Source organism: Misgurnus anguillicaudatus, chromosome 7, assembly GCF_027580225.2.
Source record: "Misgurnus anguillicaudatus chromosome 7, ASM2758022v2, whole genome shotgun sequence".
In the NCBI taxonomy this organism is placed as follows: Eukaryota; Metazoa; Chordata; class Actinopteri; order Cypriniformes; family Cobitidae; genus Misgurnus; species Misgurnus anguillicaudatus.
In genome coordinates this window covers 34,569,821-34,597,803 of record NC_073343.2, presented here as the reverse complement: position 1 = coordinate 34,597,803, position 27,983 = coordinate 34,569,821, and the positions used below count along the sequence as shown (strand labels likewise).

The 27,983-nt window shown below is 37.8% G+C and overlaps 1 protein-coding gene across 3 annotated transcripts in view; it reads left to right on the top strand.

The window, feature by feature from the left end:
• The window catches only part of numb (NUMB endocytic adaptor protein), a 49,650-nt gene that overhangs the window by 13,873 nt on the left and 7,794 nt on the right, over positions 1 to 27,983 (top strand). For 2 of the 3 annotated variants that reach the window (XM_055172811.2, XM_055172812.2), the window contains exons 2-6: positions 6,400 to 6,539; positions 15,606 to 15,680; positions 22,933 to 22,965; positions 25,100 to 25,174; positions 27,407 to 27,547. In XM_055172811.2, coding sequence (XP_055028786.2) covers positions 6,414 to 6,539; positions 15,606 to 15,680; positions 22,933 to 22,965; positions 25,100 to 25,174; positions 27,407 to 27,547 — 450 coding nt within the window. In that variant the 5' untranslated portion in view covers positions 6,400 to 6,413. The remainder of the gene's footprint in view (positions 1 to 6,399; positions 6,540 to 15,605; positions 15,681 to 22,932; positions 22,966 to 25,099; positions 25,175 to 27,406; positions 27,548 to 27,983) is intronic. The other variant, XM_055172813.2, reaches the window with a different exon arrangement.

Genomic DNA, 27,983 nt, shown 5'->3' with positions numbered 1-27,983 from the left:
TGTGCACTATACTTAAGCACCGACAGAAAACCTTTGTTGAGCTGTCTCAAATGTCTTGAACAATAAAAGAAACAGACTGCACTTTAGTGGGGGGAAAGAAGTCCAACTTTTTTTTGAAGTAGCAATCGGTATCGGCCAGAAGTTGTCTGTTTAAATCGGTATCGGTCAAAAAAATCCTATCGGTGCATCCCTAGTTTTTTATGATAATTATGGAAATTCTATGGCATTAAAGATGTTAATAACATAAAAACCTTATAAACTTACTCTACCCTGATATATATCGTTACCATGATATAAAATGAATCCTATCGGGATATAAGATTTTGGTCATAAAAGACATATATTTATATTTCATTTTTGTGTAATATTTAACTGTACTCATTAAAATTATTTGCAGCATCCGGGTTACCATGTGTTATTTGTTTTGAGTGGTTATCTGGGAATTACAAATGGCCAATCAGAATCAAGCATTCCAACCAGCTGTGTAATAAGACATAATAATATTTATTTTTTTCTCATAATGTAGCCGATTACTTGCAATAGTTTTTGATGAATTGAAGTAGTTGTTTACAATTACAAATATTTGCAAGTCCTATTGTGTGGGGTTATATTTGCAAGTACCAAATGTGGGTTAATGCAGGTGCATTCATATGCTTGTACTTTCTTCATTGCCAGAAGCACCCAATGCAAATGCAATGATCATCAGCATATAAATGCTTAACACAAACCTCATTATAGCCTGGTAAGAAATCTGACGATAGGGTACAAGGATCATTTCAGAACCCTGGACTCATTTATGACTTGCATTGAGTGTGGCTGTGAAAATGTTTTGCATTTGCATTAATGATGTTCATAATAGTGTTAATGGTTTATAAATGGAGAAGTGTGAAATGCTCAGTGAAGATGCTAACTCTTTTTTGTGTGTGTTTGTTTGTGGATTTGCTCTGCTTGGCTGTAATTGTGTGTTTCTAAAAGCGGCTGTTTGTCAGGACTGGTAAAGAAATAGAGCAGCTCTTACACAACATTCAGCATTCAGGCCGGCTTCCCTCCTCCCATTCAACCCTTTTCACTTCATCTTTATCAGCTTCCTGTTACCTAATATAACACTTGATGATGGAACCAAAAGTGCTAAAATGCTAACTTGCTTCCGGGTTTTGCCAACAAAAATATGTCATCCTGCGGCACTCGATAAAAAATAAACAGGGTGTGACCAATTTAATTTAAATTCAATTCAATTGGATCAAATTCATAGATATTCATTTTCAACAATCTTGGTGTAAATATGAATGATTCAAGCATGGATAAGGTTAGTGCGCACTCATGCGAATAGACACAAACTCATGCGGGGCAATGTGAATTGGGTGGCACGGTTGCTGGGATAAAACTAGGGATGCACCGAAATGAAAATTCTTGGCCGAAAACCGAAAAAAGCAAACCAAGGCCGAAAAACCGAAACACTGAAATAAATTTTTGTGACAATTATTAGTACAACTGCATTTATGGCTATCACTGTGTACTTACTAGGGGTGTGTGACGATCAAAAAAACTCACAGTTCGAATCACATTACAGTTTTTGAGGCACAGATCAGATTATTTTTCCGACCATCAAAAAGCGGGTAGGAAAAATATAATAAACAATAAAGAAATTGCAAACATTTATAAAAAAGAACAAAGTTGTACATTTAATAAGGTCTGAAATTAGCATTAGGTACAGAAATCAAATTAAATGAATCATAACACAATAAATTAAATATATTATTATTTTTAGAGCTATTTGTCTCTTTGTCATGGAGACATAAAGAAATGTTTTTATTAGAAAAAGAATACTGTGGAGATCATGTTGTTTATATGTACCCTGTCAATAACAGAGAGATTTTATGTTTGCTTGTTTTTTTTTTTTGACGACTGATCACCGTGAGTAAACCGAAGTGCTAGTGCACAGATGGGAGGACGCGGTTGATATTCATTTTCGGAATGACGCGATATGGGTGGGGCGTTTGCCACAAAAACATGCGCTATTCGCCTTAAACGCATCTTTGCCCAAGCTGAAAATATTCAACTCGGGTGAAAAATTTGCATGACACGAAGTTTAATCCCACGAGTAATCTAGAGCAAGTAACGCGATGCCCCTCGTTTGGTGTGTACGTAGTATAAGAAATCTGGTGTGAAATCAAAATATATTCTTTTGTATCAGATAGCACATACATAAACAATATTGCACATAGCTACAAAAATGTTTTTTTCAAACTGTCAGTGAGCCTCTGTTCTTGTGGTATATAGCTTTAAATTAGTGAGTTTTACATTGTTTGGCGACAGTTTAACAAGTTGATGTTTGAAAGTGACTTGTAGTTCAGATAAGCCTCATCACATGATGACTCTGTTTTCCATACACACACATTTGCCTTTTTCATTTTTCTTTAAAGTTGCCCGTTTGCCACCAGTCTCACTTTCCCACGTACACTCCTCAGAGAGACAGAAACGTACAGACAGGTTTATTAGAATTAACACTGACTGTGGAACGACCAGACGTAATTTCTTCTTCAGTAAATAGTAAAAACAGAAGACGACACTAATGGTTGGGTGATCAGGATCATGTGATAAATGAATAACCCATGTGATGTACAGGACTCCAGAGCTCACTGTTCAATGTAAACAGGACTGAAGATTTAATGATGAGATTATGATGATGTCACTGAAGATGAGATGATGTGTGGAGGCAGAAGCCTGCAGAGATGTGTCCTCGAATGCATAAACCATCTGACCCAAATACAGACCAGCAGAGAAGACCTACTGAAGTTTTGTCTCTTTCTGTCTGTCTCTCTCTCTCTCTCTCTCTCTCTCTCTCTCTCTCTCTCTCTCTTTCTCATCTTCTGACAGTAGATGAACAGGATCATTGGCAGCAGCTCTGTCTTTTGATCTCAGATACACAAACAGTAATCTCTTGTGCCTATTAACAGTTTCCCCTTCATTTCCTCTGCCACTCTGAAGTTTTCTCACACTGAAAGTGAATGTTGGCCATCAAGATTGCATGCAAAACAATGCATTTGTATGAATCTGCTCGCTGGGAACAAATATTTATATGCAGTAGACAGAAAAATACTTTCTTCTGAGTTCATTTATAAGTGTTGGGTCAAGTGTCTGAGGTCAGGGTTTGGCTGGTTAGCATTAGCAAGGCCTCATTGAAGAGGTCTTATGCTATCACTTTTTAAGAACTACAGTAAACAGCTTGAAGGAACTACAAAGCACTTCCTTAGTAAATTTTACAAAATATGTAATTATTTAAATGTTTAAATATTTTGTTAAAGCATGCACACACACAGGAGATGAGGCCTGGTTGAGCTGCTTCAGAAAAGAAAAAGAAGAGTTGAATAAAACTGGAATCTATGAGCATTGCATTATTGTATTTTAATAGCGCACAAGTTTTAAAGGGATAGTTTACCCACCCTCATGTCGTTCCAAACTTGTAAGGCCTTCGTTCATCTGCGGAACACAGTTTAAGATGTTTTAGATTTAGTCAGAGAGCTTGTTGACCCTTCATTGAAAATCTATGCACGGTATACTGTCCATGTCCAGAAAGGTAATAAAAACATCTTCAAAGTAGTCCATGTGACATCAGTGGGTCAGATAGAATGTGCTAAAGCATCCAAAATACATTTTGGTCCAAAAATTTAAAATATTATGACTTTATTCAGCATTGCCTTCTTTTCCGCGTTTGTTGTGAAGCGCATGCGTGAGACTAAAGTCACGTGACTGCAGTGACGTGGATGACGTGTTATCCTCAGACATGTGTGCAAAGTTTTTATTTTCTTCAAATTACAGCATGCATCTCTCTTAGACTGTAAAAGAAGCCCAGGTGCACAAAAAAAAAACAGCTGGGGTGCACCAGATAACACGTCAGCCGTGTCATATATATAAGTATGATTTTACCCTGTGGTTAGTTTGGTGTATTTATCAGCATGTGCCTGGCAGGCAGTGGCACTGGGGTAAAATCTGTCTTTTAGTCTATTGGTCCGTGATGTGATGAACCTGAATTGTTTTTCACAGGGCAGCAATTCAAACAAGTGGTGTCCAGGGTCTTTTGGGATGTTTGCTGCCCTTCTGAGGTTTCTTTAGGGAAGGTAGAGGGCAGCCGATGATTAATCACTCCCTGGAGGGCTTTCTTCTCCACCACTGAGCTGCTGTTGTATCACATAAAGATGCAGTAGGTTATCTCACTCTCGATGGAGAAGTGATAGAAAGACACAAGCAGTTGCTCTTGCAGGTGGTTTTTCCTGAGGATCCTCATGAAGTACAGTCACTGCTGTGTCTTTTTGACTGCTGCCGACTGAGGGGTTATATATAAGTAAATGTCCTTGCTCTTGCAAGCTTTAGAATGTTAAAAACAGGGATCAGGGAACTTCTGACTTTAAACCACCAAAAAGTGATTAATAGATTAATAAGGGTCTTCTACAGGTAATTGAAATGATTTTGTAACAAATATGTCCATATTTTAAACTTTATAAGCTATAATAACTAGCTTTTGGTAACGGCACCATCTTATGCTACGTACACACCAAATGCGGGGCATTGCGTTACTTGCTCTAGATTACTTGCGGGATTTAACTTCGTGTCATGCAAATTTTTCGCTCGAGTTGAATATTTTCAATTTGGGTGAAGATACGTTTGAGGCGAATAGCGCGTGTTTGCGCGGCAAGTGCTCCACCCCCATTATAATGTTATTTGCATCGCCCCACGTGAGGACGCGTCTGGTGCATTGACTTTGTATGTAATCTGCTCGCGCAAATAGTTGAACTCGCGTCTGTTGTGAACCCACAGTTAGACTCAAACGAGAGTTTTTGCCTAGTGAACGTTCGTTGCCATGGGTACATTGAGCAGTGGCTCTTGTGAATCGCGTCCAAGATGGCGTAGTTACTGTAAGCTAGTTATTATAGTTTATAAAGTTTAAAACATGGATATTTTTCTAAAAATATCGCATTGATTACCCGCAAAAGACCTTTATTAACCCCATGGAGTCGTGTGGATTACCTCTGTAAAAGGATGGATGCACTTTTTTGGGATTCCTAAATTGGGATTTGGAAAGTCAGAAGTTTTCCTGATCCCTGATTTCTTCCATTGTAGGCTGGGAAAAGCAAGGACATTTACTAAAATAACTACAAATGTGTTGGTCTAAAAAACACAGACCCTGTTAATGTGCAGTGGTGTGTGATGCAGATCTGTGACCAACTGACCAATCAAATCAGTCTAAGCATTTTGGGGGAGATTTTGAAGGGACAGGAGCTCAAGAGAGACTGCAATAATTTCAAGTATGTGAAAAATTATGTTTAAAACGTGAAAACCAGTTCTAATACATGTTAAATGAGACTATTTTAAATATTTTAATTTCCACTTTTATTCTGTTGCCTTATGCAATCTTTAAACTAGTGTCATTCTTCTCTGCTGAAATGCAGATTTACTCTTTACTGTAAATGCACCTTTTTTTTTGTACACTAAACAGATATTTGTTTCACTGTCTGTGAGATAAGTTGTGTCTTTAGTTCTAGCCAAAGTCTCAGGTCTGGTGTTTTAGTAGTTTGTTTGTGTGTTTGTCTTTCAAAACACACATTATACACACAAGCTATATTTGGCCCAGGTTTAATGCTAATGTTGTATTGTGTTTGAGCAGTTTCTCATTGGCTGTGAGTGTGTTTGTGTCCTGACTCACTGATTCAAATGAGACTCATGTTGAAATCTGAGCTGATGTTAAGTTAAAATGAAAATTTTGTTGAGGTTTTTGTCTTTGGAGAATGTCCTGCATGGCTTTGATAAAACCTGTCTGCGGTCTGACACGGCAGGTGACTCGGTGTGCATGACCACTGTTTTTGTGTCAGCTATGATTGTATTTGTAAACAAAGTATAGGATTACTGATATGAACATGTACCAGGTCACAACACACTGATGTAAGCTTTGAGCCAATCATAAATATCTGACGGAGATAACGTGATTTTTCCATACTGTTAAAAGTCGTCTTCACTGCTTTTTACTACATAAACAAGTGCAAGTTAGACATCTTAGACTGTTGTTTGTTGGCAAGGTCCATATGATACATGGGTCACAATATGATATATCACAATATATTGTGCTACGGTACTACAATACATACCACTTGGTTTATTATGTATTGATATAATTTTTTGATATCTGTATTATATTGATATCACAGCAGACAAATAAAAACGTCCAATCTATTAGCTTTTTACACTGCTCTGTTATTGTAAGGTCACTAGTAGTTACATCATTAAAAATGTGATCATAGTCGGTTGCTTTACTTGGCAGTCAGATTTCTTCCTGTCCGTGTGGCTGCTTCTTATTTTCTGGCTGTTATCAAGCAATAACCTGTCCATATATTTCTCTGTGTGCAGGAGGAAGTGAAGCGATGAATAAGCTACGGCAGAGTTTCAGGAGAAAGAAAGACGTGTATGTGCCGGAGTCCAGCCGGCCGCACCAGTGGCAGACGGATGAGGAGGCCGTGCGAGTTGGAAAGTGTAGCTTCGCTGTCAAGGTAATAAACTCGCTCGCACCTGCAGCTGTCAGTCATCTTCACACTGCTAATGACAGACAGTACAGGAGCTTCTTGTTAAAGGTGTCAAAGAATGCATTGAAATAATATATTAAATTGTTTTCTGATATCTATAGAAGGTCTGTGACTTTATTAAGTGCAAATATGGCCCAGAGGATTTGTTTTGGAATGAAATGGTCTATTGTTGCCTTATTTGAGGGGGTCGTGGGTGATGGTGTTGGGCTCTGCTCTGATTGGCTGTTTCTCGGAGCAGCTGCTTTAGTGGCTCTCTGTGTGTGTGTGTGTGTAAACAGATCTTATGTTTGAGTCTGTATCAGATGAAGATACAGATTTTGAGGAATAATCAATTGTTTGGAGATTGTTAATGGACGTTTCTGAGTGGTAAGTTTGTTTGTGTTTTTTCAGTATGGACCTGCAAAACGTAACTGTGGCGTCAGCGGTGGAACTTCAGCCTAGGCGCTGGCGTGTGGCATTAACTAGTATATAGCGCTAATGCAGCAGTAATAACATTGTACATAATTGAGTGTTGGGGCATACATCTGGACTGTAACGTCACAGTTGGTGTTATATTGAGATTGGTCTGTTTTCCAGCGGTCTTTTGCATGTATGAGGTTTACATAACAAGGAGGAAACAATCGTGTTTGAGGCTCATGATATGTCATTACCATGTGCACAACTCTTATTATTCATCTATACCTACATAAATACAGTTTTAAATTCTACAGCACCTTTAAAACAATCTGTCTGTTACTAATTTGCTGACTACAGGATTTCATCACATTCAGGCAGATCTTATCTTTTGGAGTATGTTAGTGGTTTGATTTTGTTATCAAGCTGTAAATTGCAACTGACACACATGTATTTTATTTAACATATCAGTCATCTACCCACAATTCCACAGAGAGCGTCGCTAGAAACCACATACTGAGCATTAGGGCTTCACTTGTCTTATAAAGGAGGGGTTTCTTCAACTCCCTGTATTTAGTCTGTTTATTATTCTTTCACACTAAATTGATGGCCTGTGCTGAGTTAGGGAGGGATAGTTCACCCAATAATGAAAATTTTGTAATTAATTACCCTCATATCGTTCCACACCCTTAACACGTTGATTTTCAGAAGACAAATTAGGAAAAAAATCTTTGAAAAATCTTTGAATACATTTGAATATTTTTAATGAAGCGACAGGAATACTTTTGTGCGTAAAAACCCCTCTGCTTTATTCCATAATTTCTTCTGTTCTGTGTCAGTCTCCAACGAATGTTTACAAGAGCACCACACAGCATGAGGGTGGTGCTAACTATGATGCTTGCATATGTTGCTGATGCAGTATACGCTGTTTTGACGAAGAAGATTCACCTTGTAACCGCTCTTTTAAATGCATGTTGGAGACTGACACGGAGGAAAGAAATGATGGAAAAAGGTCATTTACATGGACTATATCAGGGTTTCCCGCAGAAAATGTGTTAGTTAAGGTGGTAGGGTTTGGCAGGTGTGCTGGGCCTGGGACGTGGCAATCAAAGAGGCGGGGCGTACGGGTCATGATGAAAATTTAAATTTTTTTATTTAAAACACTCAAAACTTAATTTTGAAGAAACTATGACAGAAAATGAATACATACTAGATTATTAATGAATTAAATGTTTTTACCTTTAACGGGAATAGCTGCGTGATAAAGTGAAACTAAAGGGTTAATAAACACAAACTGAAGCAGATGCTGTAGAACGTCAGTCGAACGATGATAGATGGCGCAAAAATGAAAAAAACTGATTCTTTCCCACTATTAATTACATTATCTTAAAGGAGTGTAACTACTGTAGCATGTAAATAATGCACATAATTAATGTGAGCAAGAGCGCTTAACAATTTGATGTAATCAACAGGCACGTGAAACCTAGCTAACAGGTTGCTCAAACAAGAAAATCACCAGCTAACTTATTTTAAATTTGCAAGAACTATAGACTAATACAATAACAGGCGTAAATAAACCCAAAACATAAGTCCACTTACAGGTCTCACGGACACACGTTTTATCAACTGGCTATTCTCCAGACATGACGGACCAGGTCTTTCTCATTTCGGCCATGTGGCGCGCGGGCCCGCTCGCGGTGTGAAGCGCGTCCGCACTATTCTACGAGATGCATTTGACGGCATTTTCTGCAGCATTTTTATTTATTTTTTTTGGACGGCCTAGTTAAAGGGCCATTTACCCGATAGGAACATTAATCTTTATGGAAAGTGAGTCATATTTGTAGTCAAAATGTAACATAAATGTAGAATTGTGTGCCTATTTGACCGAGAAAAGACAAAATGTGACTTTAGAGCACATTTGTATGAAAAACTACAACTCCCACTATGCACCACAATGCACAGCACTGCAAGCCACTCCCATTAATCGGAACACGGCTCAGATATGATATTGTGTACATAAATGCCACGTTAGTAAAACAAAGGAAATAGCCACCACCACTGTGTCTGACAGACACCAATCATGACTTACTTTTAAACGTGATGTTACATTGTGGTACACACAATAACACTCTGGCCTGGTGTGTAGCAAAGTCTTACTCAAACAGTAACGTGCGGTTTCAGATCCGCAGTACAAATGTCTTTTCAAGTAGTTAAAAAAGGGTATGCATTTAAAATGTTTATTTAGTTTTACCCATTTTCTTTTTGTCTCTTGTTTACTGTAATTACATCTGTGTAATATCAGCCTCACTGCTCTCACAATATAGACATATAAAACACCGCTCAGATATGCCATTGTGCATATAAATGCCACCTTAGTATAACAAAGAAAATAGAAGCACTCACTTTAGTCAGACGTCCGTTTTTACCATGCATCCTCCACACAAACGCGTCCCCTGCACAATATCTCCACAGACGCGCTGCCTCAGCTCTTGGAGCTTGTGCTCGTAAACCGAAACACGTCTTTGAAATAAGCACGCGACCAGAAACATTCACAAAACAAACGTTCATTTCCTTATCTGATCCAGAAATCTTAAACCGAAAGCACACAGCGCGAGTCTGTCCAAGCTCATATACTCCGCAGCGCGTTTGCTCGTCGAAGCCGAAGCAAACGCGTATGTGAAATAAACATGTCCAAGCGCGCAAAGTTGCTCTCTTGCCTCGAAACCTTCACCAAACGAACGTCAATATTCTTATCTGATGCAGAAATGTTATAAAGAAGCCACACAGCGAAAGAACAGGCAAGCTTCTCTACGCAGCAGAGGCCGATGGTTGCGGTGTCTTCCCCCGGCTCCTCTACCCAGCCGACGCCCAGGCTCCGGCTTCTCCTCGGGCTTCTGTTCCTGCATCTGCCTGAGCGCTTTGCTGTATTGTGGCTCATAAAGGTGCAATGAACAGCGGATTAGAGCATCACGCTTGCAAAATCACCCTCTTCTATATTATATTGATTAACTTCCACTGTTATTGTAACATGAAGTCTGACTCGCTCCACAACTTCTGTTTAGCTTAGCTTAGCATAAAGATGGCGGCTGATCGTTTTTTCCCGTCTGTGTTCGTATATTTTCGTAAGTCCCACCCACTGATCTGTAATTGGTCTGAAGCGTGAGTGGGTCCCACCCATAGCCCCCACCTTGGAAAAATGAGGAATGAGTGTCTGTAGTCTTTCACACTCAATAGAGATACAGGATTTCCTACTTTCAATGACGCAAAATGACGACTTTTACATCATTGAAAGAAGGAAGTGCCTCACTGAAATCAGTATTTCTCCCCTCTCAGGGGAAACTGAGGGAATGATGCACGACCATTCAAAAACATGACTGGGGTTCTAACGGTACAAAGCTTAATGCAAATGGGTGAAGTTTCCCTTTAAGGTGGTAGGGTTTCCCAGCTTAGGTGGGCCGCCTGAACTGAAAAGTGCTGCGGGAAACCCTGTATATTAATGATGTATTTTTTTACCTTTATGAGCCTTGAAAGTTGTGAGTTGTGTTGCTGTCAAATTAGGGGTCAGAAAGCTCTCAGATTTTATCAGAAATACTTTTATTTGTGTTCTGAAGATGAACAAAGGTCTTACAGAGACTTGTATTACATTTTGTAAAATAGGCATAATATATGCTCTTTAAGTAAAACTTCTACTTACTTTTACTTGAGTAAAAGCAAAAAAGCACTAGGTGTTTAATGTAATATATAATGGAATAAACATTAAAACTTTAAAAAAAAAACACTAATCAAGTATAGATTATTGATAAAATGTACTTGAATAGAGTAAAATTACTCGAGTACTGTTCACCTCAGTAACAATAAAGATTTGAAGATTTGATGCTAAGAATTGTTGCACATTTAAGATAATTAACAGGTTTTTTTTAGGAGAAGAGCTTTTTTCCAGCCGATGAACTATAAAGCATTGACAGGCAATTAAAATGAGCAACTTCACCGCACAAGATTAGACTTTACATAACATTATTGTCCATTGGTGTATCATTATAGCTGTCATTCATGATGTAAACAGCCATTTAGTGTTTTTGTATGTGTGTATTTCCCACATTCCCTTTCATGATCTGAGCTTTGGTTTTTCCACCTCCACCTCACGTGTGTGTGTGTGTGTGTGTGTGTGTGTGTGTGTGTGTGTGTGTGTGTGTGTGTTTGTGTGTGTTTGTGTGTGTGTATTTGTGCGCTCAGCAGTGAGTCGCTGTGTATTTCATGGTTCTTTTGTTTAGTTGAGGTGCTGGTGAGGACGGTGACAGCCAGTGAATCTTGTGTGTTTTGGTGCATAAAATCAGTGCAAGATAAACAACAGATCGTCGTCTCTATAGGCTTGGGAACCGAGCTCAAGTTCTCATTTAAATCTCGTTCCATTTAAAAAACACACAAAACCTCAAATACTTGGCCACAGTCAGTGTCTGCTTACAGGAGCCACTCCAGTACTGTCTGTATGATCGAAAACCAAAGTCAAACTCGATGTCAATGACTAAATATCAGAGATGGCCACTTCCACAAGACCGGAAAGTCTCATCACAATTGTCAGGAGATTATTTAATAAACAAGTCTAATTGAATTTTGAAGTCATATGTCATTTCCGAATCAATTTGGTTCACGTAAAGGTTAAGCTGTGCTGAGGACTTGCTTGTCAACGTGTAGGCAGTGGAGAATCTGCTAAAATGACTCGATGAATAACTTGTTGCCCATTTTCCTGCTAAATTATAGCTCTGTTTTTTATACAAAGAATGGAAAACTGCTCTCATGGTTATAGATGGCTGGTTTTCTCATTTATACTCAACACCTGGTTTAGTTCCAGGTTATAAACCCTGTCAGATGTAGACTACCTTAACTTCATTTTGCCATCTAAATGAAAAAAGTCTAAGCATCAGTCAATTATCTCACTATTGAACTCAAGGGGACAAAACTCCCTCCACACTTTGAGAATTTACCTCTCAATGTTTATAGAGGATTTCTCATTACTTGATGCATTACTTTGCATTAGACTTTAATTTATAGTTGTGCGAATGGTTTTACGCCATAGTAGGTTATGCATAGGCTGTGCATAGCCTTAAATTTTTTTAACAATGCATCCGTTCTATGTGTTCCGCAAGCACTGTGATTGATTCACTAGAACCCCTCCCGTCAATATCTGTGTCACATTTCTTCATAGGCATTTCAGCTTGTGACGGTAAGAACAAAGTGGGCCAAGTTGAGCAGTAATTTAACCCAAACTTTAACAAAAGTCGCTGTCTATTAACCTCCATCCCTGCTGGTCTTTTCAAATCATTCATGACAAGCTGCTGCTTCTTCGTTTGTGGGTTTACTGGCCAAGCTGCTTCTTCCTTGGCTGTTGCATTGCTATTGTGGGTTATATGCATTGATACTGCCTACTAGTGGTCTGCATGTGTAATTGCACATCAATGTGGACGACAATGCAGAAGCATATATAAAAACCGACGTGTAGCCTACAGCATTGAGGCTTCAGCGTAGGACATACACACAACTATAATGTGCCCTTACTTGACAATATTAAAAGACAAAAAAAATGTATATTGTATAAAAGGTCTCATTCACTAATAATTACGTACGTTTTTCGTATTAATACGCACACTTGAACTTCTCACAAAAAATTTCCGCATAATTCACAACATGTGCGTACGTACATGAATTTGTTCTTATAGTTGTTCTTAAGTGAATTTGGAGTGTTCTACATGAGCGGCTGCGTACACAAGGTTGGTAATTTGCATAAAACACACCCAAACCAGCTCCATATAAAGGCTTTTCGCAGCGCTAGTCCACAGAAAACTTTAGAGCAGTTTGTCATAGAAGCAAAAGGACTCGAAAAGAAATCCATGATCATATTTATTATCTGTAATGTTCCGTTTTGCTTTGCATTTTTTATTTGGGAGGTTTTGCTGTCGCTGGAGGAAGCCAGTGCTGTCCACCGACCGGAGTAACATTTAAATAAGTATTGGATGCGTTAACAAATATGACATTTAATTATATGACAGAGACGCGCATCTGTATCTAAAATAAAACAGACAGGAGATCAAGTGATTGACGTACTCATTACATTTACATGACGTTTACATGGGTGATTCTCACGAAAACTTGGTTTTAAAAATGTCAAGCATGATAATGTAAAAATTGCTTAAATATACTTTTTTTCCCACCAGACATTGAAAAACAAAGTCTGGAGGAAATGGGAACATTAATTTAAAAACTTTTACTTATCATTTAACACTTTTTGTAACATAATTTAAAAAATTTGTCCTAAAAAATCTCATTACCGCAACAGTCAGAAAACATCAACACTGACATATTTTCAAAATGACATGACAAACCTGAAAGAACATAATTTGGAGATTCTGCACATGCATTTAAAATCAAAGTATTATGCTTCTATTAATTAAATTAACATTTAATAAGCATCTGTTGCGGTAATGATAATCAAAATGTCGTGTAAGCATTCTGACAAGACAATATTTCAAATTAACTGTAAAAAAATGATCTTAACTGGTAGCCATCTAGAAGAAACTGAAAAATCAAAATTTATTAAAATTATGTATTTGTGCTTAAACTGTTCTAAAAAATTGTTGCGGAGGATGAGAACATCAGGCATGGACACATCATTTTCCTAATTTTTCTTCATTATTATTATACATGAATATTCAGTAAATATTTTTTCTGTCATCTAAAGTAGTCTAGCAAAACATCCATTTATTTTTTATAAATTACAACATAACGCATGTTCAAACCAGCCGGACACATTGCGGTAATGAGAATTTCAGCAGAAAATGAGATAAAATTTACAATTATAAATTCTTATGTTGAAATCACACATTGTGCAAGGTAGAACACAGTATTGTGTTAATTCTGAGGCTTTTTAATGTTACTATATTACACATTTTAAAGCTAAAATCATTAGTGCCGTGATGTTTCAATGGTTTCGTGAGAATCACCCACATAAGCCATTAAGCAGATGCTTTCAAATAGAGATTTAAAAAGTGAGGAAGGAAAGCGTGACTATTTGTCATTACATTGATCTTCTTTATATGTTTAGGAAAAATAAGTAGGCTATAGTAATGTATAATATAATGTATATAATAATAATATAGATCATGTATAATAATATGTAATACAGAAAATATTCTAATATCAAATATAATCATGTACAATTTATATATCAATTATCATACACATAATTGTAGCCTATATTTGATTATAGTGTACGTGATTATTGCGTATAAGTGGTTTTAGGTATTGTTGAATTTTTGTGTACCTTTAGAAGACATTTTGATTAAAAACTTTTTGTTAAATCACAATTTGTTCGTGAAAACATCCGTACGCACATCTCACGCACAAATTTGTGTGTACGCATGCTTAGTGAATGAGACCCAATAATTGGTAATACGGTGGATAGAGGAATGGTAATAAAATTAAAGAATATCAAAGTAGAACAAAGCACCTTAAAAGTCCCCACAACTTGAGTCTTCAGCATGTGATACAATTAGGGATGCTCCGATCGATCGGCCAATAATGCTTGCTATGTTTCTCAATGAATTACGGTGAAATGCTGCTACATCCAAAAGCCAGGGGGCGCTCTCGTGCAGAAACTCAAAATGCGCTGTAGACGAAGAACAATACACACGCAGCTGTGATGACACGCAGCTCCATGAAATGGCTGAAGGATATATTTATATTGCTGTTCTTCAAACCTTTTCAGGTATTTTCATGATAATAAAGAATATGTTTAATAATTATGTTTGACGAGTGTTGCTTTTTCAAATGCATGTTATAAACGACTCAAACTAACAGTGATTTTAGATCGATAAGGACTTACTGATCAAAAGCCGTAGTACATGAAATACCTGTAATAAGATCGGCTGTCCGATTCAGAATAGTGATCGGCCACGTATTATTAGTGGAGATCGGCATTGATCAGAGCATCCCTAGATACAATGAAAACTTGTTTTCGCCTGTCACATGACCGGTTGGGTTGTTTGAATAATTTATTAGTTAGCATTTTGATAACACAACACTGGAAAGAGCATCAAGAATAATCTCCTTTTTATAGAAAAGGCAAAGCCAACAAGGGGCAGTAAATGAAAAATTACTTTTATTAGTTTGGCTAATAGATCTCAATATAACCATCTGGTCAAAAACACTGTCGATTGCTGTATTTTCTAAAGCAGGTGTACATATGAACACCTTGTAACACAAGCCCGGCTCATATTTGCCTTTGCTAGTCACATGTTGACAATGGCTTAGGAGCTCTGGTGGTCTAAGACCAGTGTGTTTTACTGGGGGAAAGGGCAGGACTTCCTCTCCGCACAATAGCTGCCGCCTCCTCGCCTGACCTCGGCGCTCCCAGGAGGCTTTGAGGCGAGACACACTGATGTCTTCTGCGAGAGATGGGTGTTGTGGGTAGGGGAGGGCGCCGCTGTTTCCGCACATTGAGCGTTTGTGACCACTGGTCCGGTAGCTCCAACAGGAATAGTTGGGAGTGAGTGACCTCTTCCTGCTGGAACAGGAAAGAGATTGAGTCTCAATAGTCTGACAGTGTCAAACCTAATCCTGCTATGTCTCTGTTTGTTCTCTTTGCAGTATCTGGGACACGTGGAGGTGGAGGAGTCTCGTGGCATGCACGTCTGTGAAGAAGCCGTCAAGAGACTGAAAACGGTAGGTATCCCAACGGTCACCCTAGACTTCATTCATCTGTCACAGATCAAGTGCAGGGTCTTTTCTTTTGTACTGTTTTCATCTCTGAGCGTTCTCTTCCTCCACTGACGTCACATCTCTTGTTCCTACACGACACAGCGTGCGGTGGACAGTAAAGGATCTATTTAAAGTGTGCCTGTCTTTTCCTGCTGTTTTCTTCCTCTTCCGGTCATCTTTGAGCTTTACGACCTTTAACTGCCAAATTTGGGCTGGTTTTGGATGGTGGTGGTTTTGTTAATTTCTCTTACCATGGGTTCCCAGCAGGCGCATTTGAGGCGTCAAAATTGTATGTACCGCACCTAGTTTGCCGCTTGAACAGTTTGAGTTACTCGTTTCATTTGCGCATGAAAGCCGAGCGTGAAATTCTAGTTATCGAGACATTCATGCGGAAATTCGCGTCATGGGAGTGGCTTCTGCGACTCCTCTCGCTTTCTGTAATCACGTCACTACTAGAGCAAGCTCCTGATTGGTTAACGAGGCGCCTCTTTCCCCCAAAGTAAATATTTTTCAACTTGCGCGTTTGCCGCGGCAACGCTCAATTCGCTCCATTCGCATGAACTAGACGGGCAAATGAGGCAGAATCACGTCTACCTCGCCACGCGAAACATCTCATTCGCTCCGCGAGACCTCCAGACGCGGGTCAAATTACTCGCGTTTGACGCCTGTACCGCGGCTGGTGTAAACGCAGCATTAGGGACGGCCCTTTAAATAACAGATCATTTTTTTGTCTGCGCGTTTTTGAGTAAGAAACAACGTTATAGATGTGACATTTCTCTGCTATGGATGTGAGAATTCTGAAAGCTCCACTTATTTAACCATGAATATATTTTTTTAAGTTTTTGATAAAAAACTTAAACTGAGACATTGCACAGGGTTCCCACGGGTCCTTGAAATCCTTGAAAGTTTGTGAATCTGGGGGAAATAATTCAAGGCCCTGGGAAGTGTTTGAAAATATACATACATAGATACAGGTCATTGAAAGTACTTGAATCTATTTTATGCAAGAAGCTTTCTGGAAAAAATCCATATTATTCCCTGTGTAGTGTAGGATAATGTTAAAATTCTAGACTTTTAAGCACACATGCTAAACTGTTCACTTTAAATGTTTATATCTTCTGTATGTGAATGTTGATTCATATCAAAATGCTTTTTTGCATAGTTGTGTTTGACACATGAAAACGTCTCGGGTTATGTATGTAACTGTTGTTCCCAGAGAAGGGAACGAGACGCTGCATCTCCCTTTCCAGACTTCCTGCGTCCCTGTAACGCCGTCTTTGGCAATATTTCAGATAGCGATATACTTCCTGGCTCTTGCGTCACCCTGTCTTTGTCATTAAGTCTTACCATTGGTCGAATTTGATATACACATTCAGATGCACTTACCTCTGGAGGCCCCCAAGTGTCACCGCAATGACGCAGCACGAGTTCCCTTAAAAGGGAACTGTAACAATGTATCTTAAAAGGTAACACGGTGTAACCTTGCTCTCACTTGAAATGTGCCCCCACATTAAGTCCTTGAATTTGAGGGTATTGGACCTGGAAAGTCCTTGAAAGGTCCTTGAATTTGAAGTTAACTAAGGTGTGGGAACCCTGTTGCACTTTTAAATCACCAAATGTTGACATCTTGAAATATCAGTACGGTTAAAAACATTTGGTAGAAACGTTTTTAACCGGATGGAATTGCTCAGGAACCAATTGTTGTAATTCGTCACATCAGGTGTGTCAGACACTTTAAGAGAGAGACTCTAACGAACACAATGTAGTTACAGAGTAAAGTATTTTGCGTCAGTCTGGCAAACTGAGTTGTTGTACATGCCAGAGACGCCGCTCTCTGACGTTAGTGGTTGCTGACTCAATGATCTCAGCTTTAAGAGCTCGTTGCGCAGCCAGTTTTTCCAGCCCAGAACCAACTTCACTTTGGTTGAATTGTGTTGTTTTACTGGCACTGTGTTGGGGGAAAATGGGCAAAGATTTGTGACAAGACCTCAAGATCTGGACCTCTTCAATCATGTCCCCATCCCATCTACTTAAATGGACAGATGTTAGTTTCCTCTCTCGACAGGACAGAGGAAAGGCATTCCAGATTATTCGCACCTCCACCCGGGTTAAGAGCTGGGATGTTTGTCACTAGTGATGTCAAAACATGAGCTTTTGTTATTGACTAAAATCACACTTGCTCTTTGATTATATGCATTTTTTTATTATGGAACATTAAACCCCCAACAAGTATAACTTTTATTGCAGCATTGTTAACATGCATTCTTACTTTAAACTTAACATAAGCTAAAAGATTTAGGAAGGTTCTTGTATTTAAGTAGGTGCGATGAGTAGACACCAACGTTTTTGCCAAAAGTGTGTACACCATGTCAATACTTCCCAGTCATTTCTCAGATATACAAAATCAAATAGTGGATTTAATTTGCTTCTTCAGTAAACAGAAGTCCAGATGAATGCTTTATTCAGCAACCCTTCCTTTGTGAGATTAACTGAACTGAAAGTTCACGCTCGGCATGCATGCACCCCGCCTTACCTAGAAAATCACCTTGTGATCTTTGATGCCATAGTAACAACTTCACAGGAAGAGGGCAGGGCACACATGTGGCGTAAGCACTTAGACGTACATATTTTAAAATAAACACGTTCTTTTTTGTTGGGTTTTAAAGAGCACCTATTTTATTGTTTAAAAACCAAGTTATTTTGTGTATTTGGTGTAATACAATGTGTTTGCGTGGTTTATGGTTTAAAAAACACATTATTTACCACATGCCGTACATTTTTGTAGCTCCAGATTTCACTTAATTCCTGAAACACACAGATTTTGTACAAAACTCATCGATTTGAAAAGCGCTGTGTCCCTGATTGGCCAGATATTCTGTACGTTGTGATTAGCGTCAGCCGGAAATGTGACGCTCCTTACCATGTTTAAAAGATTTGGTCACAATGCAATGCTAAGAGGAGTTAACTTACAGGCTGTGAGTCTAAGCAGGAGGAATTAGGATAATGTCGGTCTTTACTACATCACCAATCCAAGAGAGTAAACTGTTGACTACAATCCGTGTGTTTGTTGTAGTCCAAGAAAATTGGAGATGATAACTCGCGTCATCGTTTACTTTGGCATTTGTACCTTTTGCATATTGTTAACATGAACTAATACACACTTACACACCAAAGGAAATGAAAATTCGTGAATCGGACAATAGGTGCTCTTTAATTCAAAGTCTTAGTTTAACAAGCGTGAACATTTCAATCGCATGTAATTGTAAAATCAATTGTGCTCGGTACATCACACATTAGATCAATAGACGGAGAGTAGGCGGTCTTTGTGGCTGCTGGAACACATTTGACCACATGAGCACCTACACAAAAAAGCAATCTTGTCGAATGTGTTTTCGACTACCTCTGAATGTGCTCGAAAGTGAAAGAGCTCAAAACATATAAGACCCAGTTTACACATTTATTTAGCTTCGTCCACTTCCGATCCGATCGACCAAAACATCACCAGGTTTAAACAGGGCCTTAGATAAAGCCAGGATTAGGCCTTAGTTAAATTGTGACATTTAAGTAGCTTTTATAATGTGATACTTATTTACTTATTGATACATAGCAGGCACATTCACTGTAACCAGCTCTCAGACTAACCTTATTATGTCCAAGACTAGTTATATTACCATTACTGTAAACTATGGCTGTCATTAATTAATCACGATTAATCGCATGCAAATAAAAAAGTTTGTTTTGCTTAATATATGTGTGTGCACTGTGTGTAATTATTTTATGTATATAAATACACAAACATTTACGTGTGTGTGTGTGTGTATTATTTATTTATTTAGATTTTGATTTATTATTTATACATAATATAAAATATAAAAAATATATATACCACAAACAAAAATAACTTTTTTTTTAAATGTATACATGTATGTTTGAATTTAAATACAGTATACCTAATAATTGCACACAATACACACATATAATGCGAATACACAAACTTTTATTTTGTTTGCAAAAAAGATTAATCTTTTGAGGGCTACTGTAAACTAAAGTAGTTTCAGGTCAAGAAGTAACTTGACTCCACTCTCTTTGGTCACTGTTAGATGAGATTTCCTCTCTCTCACCCGTGTGCATCTTTATTGACGTCATACACTTGAGTTTGTTGTTTATCATTAGTGTGTACACTGCACGTAATGTCCTCAAAGTTACCACAATGAAAAATTTATCACCACAATAATAAATGTAACTCACCTTCACATGCAAAGTGCTGTTTGAGGATCTAATGCCCTCGAACTTCCATGTCCATGTATTTGGGGAGAATTGCAAATATATACCCTGAGGCAACGTTTCAAATCTAGTGAGCTGCTTTGTTATCTACGGCCTTCACAGGCAGCATACTAACCAAACTGGATCCTGATCAAATAATCAGCAGTCATGGATCTTAGCGGTGATGAGGTCATGAATATTAATTAAAGGTAATGCATAAATCATGTTAAATACTATTGCATAGAATGTAAATTGACTTGAGGTTCTTTGATGTAAATTAAAAAGCCTAATAAATACCCAGTACACAAACATATTCAGTTTATTTTTAATGGGATTTTAATTGGAAACTGATTGAAATGATCCAAATCATAAATTGTTTCCATTCTTTATTACCTCTAGGTTTTTAACTAACCTTGTTATAGTGCATTCTAGGTTTGCATAAATTTGGGATAAATGTGCAGGATATATTATAATCTGGGCTGATATGTGGTACCTCATAGGCAATATAAAATTGTAAAGTCATGTTCATGTTGGTATCGCGCGGATGTTTTATTTAAATACTGTCTAGCTGGACAGTTTACTGGGTTTGGGAGCAGATCTCAACTCATCCTTTGAGTTTCTTAACTATCAGAGCAAATGCAGTTTATTTCCATAAACTGTGGATTTAAATGAAAATAATAATAAAAAACTGTGCTTTTTTCAGGGCTCGAAATTAACTTTTTTATTAGGTAGCAATAGCACTGGTGCTCCCAAATGTAAAAGTTAGGAGCACCAGCTAAAATTTAGGTGCATCCAGGAGCACCAGAACTTCATCATCTTGAAGATTAAAAGCTTAAACAATCAAACCTGTTCTTAAATTATTTGCCACACACTTGATTTACAATATGCTTGGCCCATTTAAACAAGTGCTTATGATAAAACGTGTAGATTCATGAGGCCTTATAATAAACATTTACTGTTATTTTAAATTATTTATTTTAAATTCAGTTATTGTAATATATTATAAATTATAGTTATAACAGTTATACATTTATTTTCAAAAATCAAACAGCATGTTTAATAAACTCAATGCATAAAATTTAATCATTTGTCTTTTCTAAAAAAATAAAAACAAAACAAATTACTTTTCTTAAAAAAACGTGGCAACTTTGTTTGAATTAAAAATTAAGTACAAATCTTTTGAGTGTAATTATATTACTTAAGATACATTTAAATAATATTTAAATACATTTAAATAATATATTTTATTTTTAAGATTTTAATATACAATAGTAATATACATTACATTCAACGGACTTTTATTTTGATGGGTCGTCAGTGTGTATTTGACGATCACATTTCTGATCGAACAATGAAACGGTGAAATCTTCGTGAACTTTGACAGCAGCTCTGAATATGAACAATTTTGTCGCGCCAACTAAATTTCAGGAGCATATGCGACCAAAATACGGTTTTACTAAATTTTAACATGTTGCGTTAAACGTTTGTTTAATGCATTAAACAACTGTTGGTGCCTTTGATTGAAATAAAGCCAAACAATTATATCGTGCAATCTTGGATCTCATATTTTGAGCTGTCTTGCCCAGCCCTACTGCCATATTTCTTTTTCCTTGTTTATTTCCTCTTTGGTTTCACTTCCTGTTATTTGTGTTCTTCCTGTTCTCTTCCTCGGTACTTGTAGCGTCAGCAGCTGTTTTTTATCTCCATGCAGCGCTCCTCTCATTGTTTACATTATGTACTGATGGTAATGCATTGTGATGTTTTCTTCTTTTAAGCAGGTTTGTTCACATGAGCGTCTCAATCCACTTTGACCCCTTAACCTGTGTTTCTAACCCAATGAGCATTGCTTTTATGACCTCTTGCTAACTCTGAACCTCTTAACTTCTGCTTGGTTCTGTGAAACACCTTTAACTGAAGTGATGTGGGCTCGGTGTATAATGGTTATGATTACATGAACTGAAAGCTGAACCTCATTTAAGAGGTTTGAGGTTGAGGTAGATGTGGGGAAATGAGCCTTCGGTTAATGTTACAGTGACCACATACACACCGCTTTAATAGTGAAGAGCGAGTCGTTACACACCATTATGTGCTTGTACGGAAAACCAGATTCACTCCCACTTCTCAAAAAAAATAGCGGCACTTTCTCAGCATCTCAGAAACACGATGCCAACAACTACAGATGCATTTCATTCAAACATTTCAGTTGCATATCATTGCATACAATAATAAACTGTTAGGGTTACGAGAGGATTATAAAGCTGTAGTGTGTATGTGGCCAGCGTGTTTCTGAACTCTTCACACACACATCTATCTCAGATTATGGTGTTGGATGCGTGTGGAAGGAGTTTTTGTTAATGACTCACTTTAGGAAGTCATGTGATGTCATCAGAACCAATGCTGCTAACCACCTCCTGCTTTCATCACTAACATATGATGATGACATGAAGCGGTTCATCTTAGTTCTGGTCCTGTGACCCACAGCACTGCACGTTTGGGCTTTAGCACACAAGATAATGCAGACTAAATAAAAACGTGCAGAGCTGTGAGTCCACCGGAACGGAGAACCGCTGGTTTAAAGGGACAGTTCAACTACAAAATAAAAGTCTGTCGTTATTTGATCACCCTCATGAAAATGATGACAGAGTGTGTATTTAGTGAACTGTTCCTTTAAGACTATCGTATGAATTAAACTCACATAGTAGAATAATAATAATACACCTAGAACATTAACAAACACAATGATGGCACAAGTGGTGAGTCTGATATCTGATTGGTGGGCTGGAGTTGTGATTTCCCCATTCATGTTTCACAACCCTGTCATTCCTAATCATTGAAACCTCGGAGACCAAAGTACACCATCACAAACTCACAAAACATTGTGCCTGAGTTAATCTGTAACCCTCTCCTGCGTTTTCCTCCCATCCCAACATCCCATATCAACCCTCCATTCCAGGACAGAAAGTTCTTCAAAGGCTTCTTTGCAAAAGTAAGTGCTGCAGCTGTGTGCATTTATGTGTGCAAAACATACTCTACGCAAGTACCTTCATATAGATTTTGGTTATTACCAAAATGTGTAGTACTGCAATTTCTAACAAGGATCCATTGCATTCTCAGTGTCGCCTCAAGAGGCGCTATAGCAGAGATTAGGTTAAGTGTAACTTTAAAGGTGCCATAGAATGAAAAACTATTTATGTAGGCATAGATGAATAATAAGAGTTGTGTACGTGGTAATGACATATCGTGAGCCTTAAACACTATTGTATGTAAATCTCGTGCATGCAAAAGGCCGCTTGAAAACAGACCAATCTCAACATAACACCAACTGTGACGGTACAGTCAAGATGTACAGCCCAACATTAAATTAAGTACAATGTTGTTACAATGCTAAAAACAAAGTTGTGACTGTTGAGTTAGTGCTATATGCTAGTTAATGCTATATGCTAGTGTTTAGGCTGAAGTTCTACTATTGACGTTAAAGTTATGTTTCACAGGTCCGTACTGAAAAAAAAACACTCAGAAACGTCTATTAACAATCTCCAAACAATAGATTATTCCTCAAAATCTGTATCTTCATCTGATACAGACTCAAACATAAGATCTGTTATATAAATGACTGGATTGGGCATAACGTCACAACTGTGAAGCTACCGTGCCGCCATGTTGGTATACCCAAACATTCTATTAATTCAATGGATGTGATCAGATTTTAATGATAAAACATCACTTTACTAGTCTTCGTTTTATATCTGAAGTTACCTTGTACATTATTACAACACAAACGTCCTAAGCTGTAAAGCGGGTGAATTTAAAACATGATTTTGAATGGAAGTCAATGACGCTCTCTGCCGGTTGGGTATACCAAGATGGCGGCTCGAACTCTGCGCTGGCTTCACCTCACGCTGTTACATTAAGCGTTCTATGCGCAATCTAGTCATTTATATAGATTAGTGGTTTACACACACACAGAGCTACTGAAGGAGCTGCTCTGGAAAACAGCCAATCAGAGCAGAGCTCAACATTATTATTCATGACCCTTTCAAATAAGTTAATAATAGACCATTTCATTCTTAAGACAAATCCTAGGGTTATAAATAGACATGTAAAACTGACTCTGGATCATTTCTGCACTTAATAAAGCCACAAACCTTGTCTCAGAGAACAATTGAACAGATTATTACAATGCATTCTTTGGCACCTTTAAAGTTTAAAATGAGTGTAAGTGTAAAATTCCTTTGTTGTCTCATGTCAATTACAAGGGAGAAAGGCATTATTTAAAATAAGAATTTCTCTGGATTTACAAATCCCTGGGAACTTTTGGGATAATGAAAGTTCACAACTGCATTAAATATATGTCAGACTATGCAATTTTATTACAAAAATTGTGGCTTTAAAAGATTAATTTTAGATTTTTCTTGTTAAATTCAAAAAACAAGAAATGATCTGTGATGATTTTATCTCTGCATGCAGACATGCTGAACACTGTTAACGGAAACGACTGAGCCGTATTGAGTAAAATGCAGAAGTAGTTTTGCAAGTAATCCATTGCTTCATTAAAGGTTAATTGTCGCAACAGGCTCACATGTCATGTATGGGATGCGTTTTTGTTAGCGTGCTTGCGTACAGTATGTTTGTGGCCTATACATGTGCAAATGTTTGTTTGCTTTCCTTCACACTAATAGCAGTTTGCTCTTAAAAAACTACTGAATCAACAGGAGACATGGAAAGACTGGACAACTTATTCCTTGGGTGTGTGTGTGTGTGTTTAGTGTTGTAGTTGAGTCGGAGTCAAGACCGCAGCTTTATCTGGCCTCGGCTTAGACTCGGACTCAACACTTGATCTCCGGTCTTGACTTGGGCTTGACTACAACGCGTGTGTGTGTGTTTGAGTGTTTTACTCTCTTCACTTTTTTATTACGGGTAAATCACTATACAGTATGAGGAATTGACACGTCTAATGTAAAGTTCTGCTCTAACAGATCAAACCTCAACATTTTTTGACTTTTATATTTTCAGGTGTTGTAGATGAAAATATTTTTGTCTGAGGGTAAATGGCATCAGCAGAGGACAGTCAGCTCTCTTTCTTTTTCACTATCTGATTGTCTTTCTATCTCTCATTACAGTCGGGTAAGAAGGCCATACGGGCGATGCTGATGGTGTCTGCGGATGGCTTGAGGGTCGTAGATGACAAGACGAAGGTATTGACCCCTGTCATCATCATGTCATTGTGTTTGCTGTAATCACAGACCTCTGACTGTCAGTACTGCAATGTTCATCAGTCTAAACTAAATCAGATTCTTAATATTAATGATCACTCATTGAATTTTAATATTGTAGTGGTTTGCTGCTGTTTGGTTAATCTCACAGAATCTGTTGAAACAGGGCTGTGATTTTACTTTTTGTACCAGGCTGTAAACATCAGTGTTGGCGAAAGTTACTTTTAAACGTAATGCATTACAATATTAAGGTACTCCCAAATAAAGTAACTCATTCCGTTACTTACTTATTACTTTTCATGGAAGGTAATGCTTACGTTACTTTTTAGATATTTTTGCGTTACTTTTTTGTGTCTGAGGCTTGATCACTTTCAGGCCTTGCAGGTGTTTTTATGACTGAAATGTTCTGCATTCAGAAATTGCATATTTCATTACAAAAATGTTGAGCTCTGGCCTGCCATCTCAGTTTCTGACTCAAACTGTTCCCACACAGGCATGTTTGATTCAGTACATAATTTTTTTAATCAAATTAATTAAACTGAAAAGTAACTTGCATTACTTTTTAAAAAAAGTAACTCAAATTTTAATGTGTACATTTAAAAAAATAATGCATTACTTTACTCAAAAAAGTAATATTATTACGTAATGGAAGTTACTTGTAATGCGTTACCCCAACACTGGTAAACACATTATTTTCTACTGTAAAGTTGGACATTTTAACATGAAGGTCTATGGGAATTGACTTCCTTTTGGAGCCTCAAGTGGCCAGTTGATGAATTGCAGTTTAAATCACTTCCGTATTGGCTTCATCAGAGAGATCGGAAGGTTGCCCCTCGGTTCTAACACAGTGATAAAAATGAACACAATGTATGCTGTCGCTTTGGATGAAAGCATCTGCCAAATATCTAAATGTAAACGAAAATCATGTATTGTATTATACTAATGAGAATTATCACTGAGAATAATCAGAATTACAAATATCCATGTATGAGAAATCAGCCTAATTAGCATATACATAATATCTTCTTTTGTGTTCATCAGAAAAAAGAGACTCATATAGGTTAAAAACAACATAAGGATGAGGAAATGATGACATAATTTGTATTTTTAGGTGAACTTTAACCCAGGCTTAGTAGGCGTTACACACATCCTGTGTTTTTAGGAGCAGGTGAATGAAGCTGAACTCATGTTCATTTTTTCTGCCCTCTGCTGGTCAGAGTCTCTTATTGCTCATCATATTGACACCAGGCTTTTGTGTCTCTGCCCTGTTATTTGTGTCATTAAAATCATCTTGCATAATATAAAGAACATCCTGTGAAATATAACATTGATATCTTTAATATTGACTAAGATGTCAATGATTGAAATCAAACATGAGCCTTCAAACAGACAGGGTCACATTTGCCTAAAAATGAATTGAGGACATTTTTATTTTATTTTTTGTGGCTCAATGTGAATCCTCCACATCACCACATGAGTGTGTATCCTGGATTATTACACGGCTCTCTGGAATGCTTGATTCTGATTGGTCAGTTGAGACATTTGCAGGTTCGTTCTTTTCAAATAATAACCGCTCCAAATTAATAACGCATAGCCGGACTACTTGCACGAATAAAATCGCTCCAATAGAGATTACTGTCTGTTTGGCGCCATCTTGTGACAAACACTCGACAACCACGACAAGACACAGACATCTTACTGAGACCGAACTTGACAAAATAGAGCATGACAGCTACGAAGCCAACACACAAAAAAATACAGAATGGGGATTAAAACTTCTCAAAGACTGGCTAAAAGAGAAAAAATGGAGACAGACAAGTATGAAGCAGCGGCTTCGCGTCGGGTCCTGATCACACTGTCGGGGCTTATTTCCCAATAACTACCGGCTGCCTCTACATTATCCCTTACTTAAGGTCTAATAATAACCTTTTCACTTTGTGAAGAGTTAAGTTGACTGAAAACCTGAGGGTGTTTGTGTGTGTTTTTTTAAATGTCACTCAACAGTGAAGAGTTTAACAGCAGAATGTTAGAAATCCTAAAGAAGTTACTGCCCAACTGTTGAGTATTTAAAGCCAGTTGTTACTCAGAAGTGTTAATTTTGGACTTTGTTGAGTCATTTTATTATGCTGTAAAATAAACTGACTTCACACAAACAAAATGAAGCAGAACCTCGTATGTTTTATGACGATAGTATTTGCTTGCTTGTGTTTTCAGGACCTCATTCTGGACCAGACAATAGAGAAGGTATCGTTCTGTGCACCGGACCGAAACTTCGAGCATGCTTTCTCCTACATCTGCAGAGACGGCACCACTCGCCGCTGGATCTGTCACTGTTTCATGGCCATCAAAGACTCGGTGAGAACTCTCATTAACTTCAATCCCAACAGCACCTGTAGAGAAAAGCTCGACTCTTACCAAACACCTCATCCAAACTTAGATCTTCTGAATCAGGTGTTTTTGATGGAGGTCTTCAGGAGCAGGATTGAAAACATCTGACGTATTCTGACCTCTGCTTGAACCCAAACCTGTTACTCTTGTCTGTGTGTTTTCTCTAAACATTGTAATAGGTGACCTTGTTAGCAGTAAACATTCAGATGTTTCTTGACAACCTAATGTTTCTTCAAAGCATGCTGATCTTTTTTGGCAAATTCAGTTGTGGCAAACCATCAGTAGCTGAATTAGGGTTGCAAAATTCCAGTATTTTCAGGGCTGGGAACTTTTCATGGGAATTAACGGGAATATATGGGAATTAATGGGAAAAAAACTGGGAATTAAAAAAAAATTGCAGAGT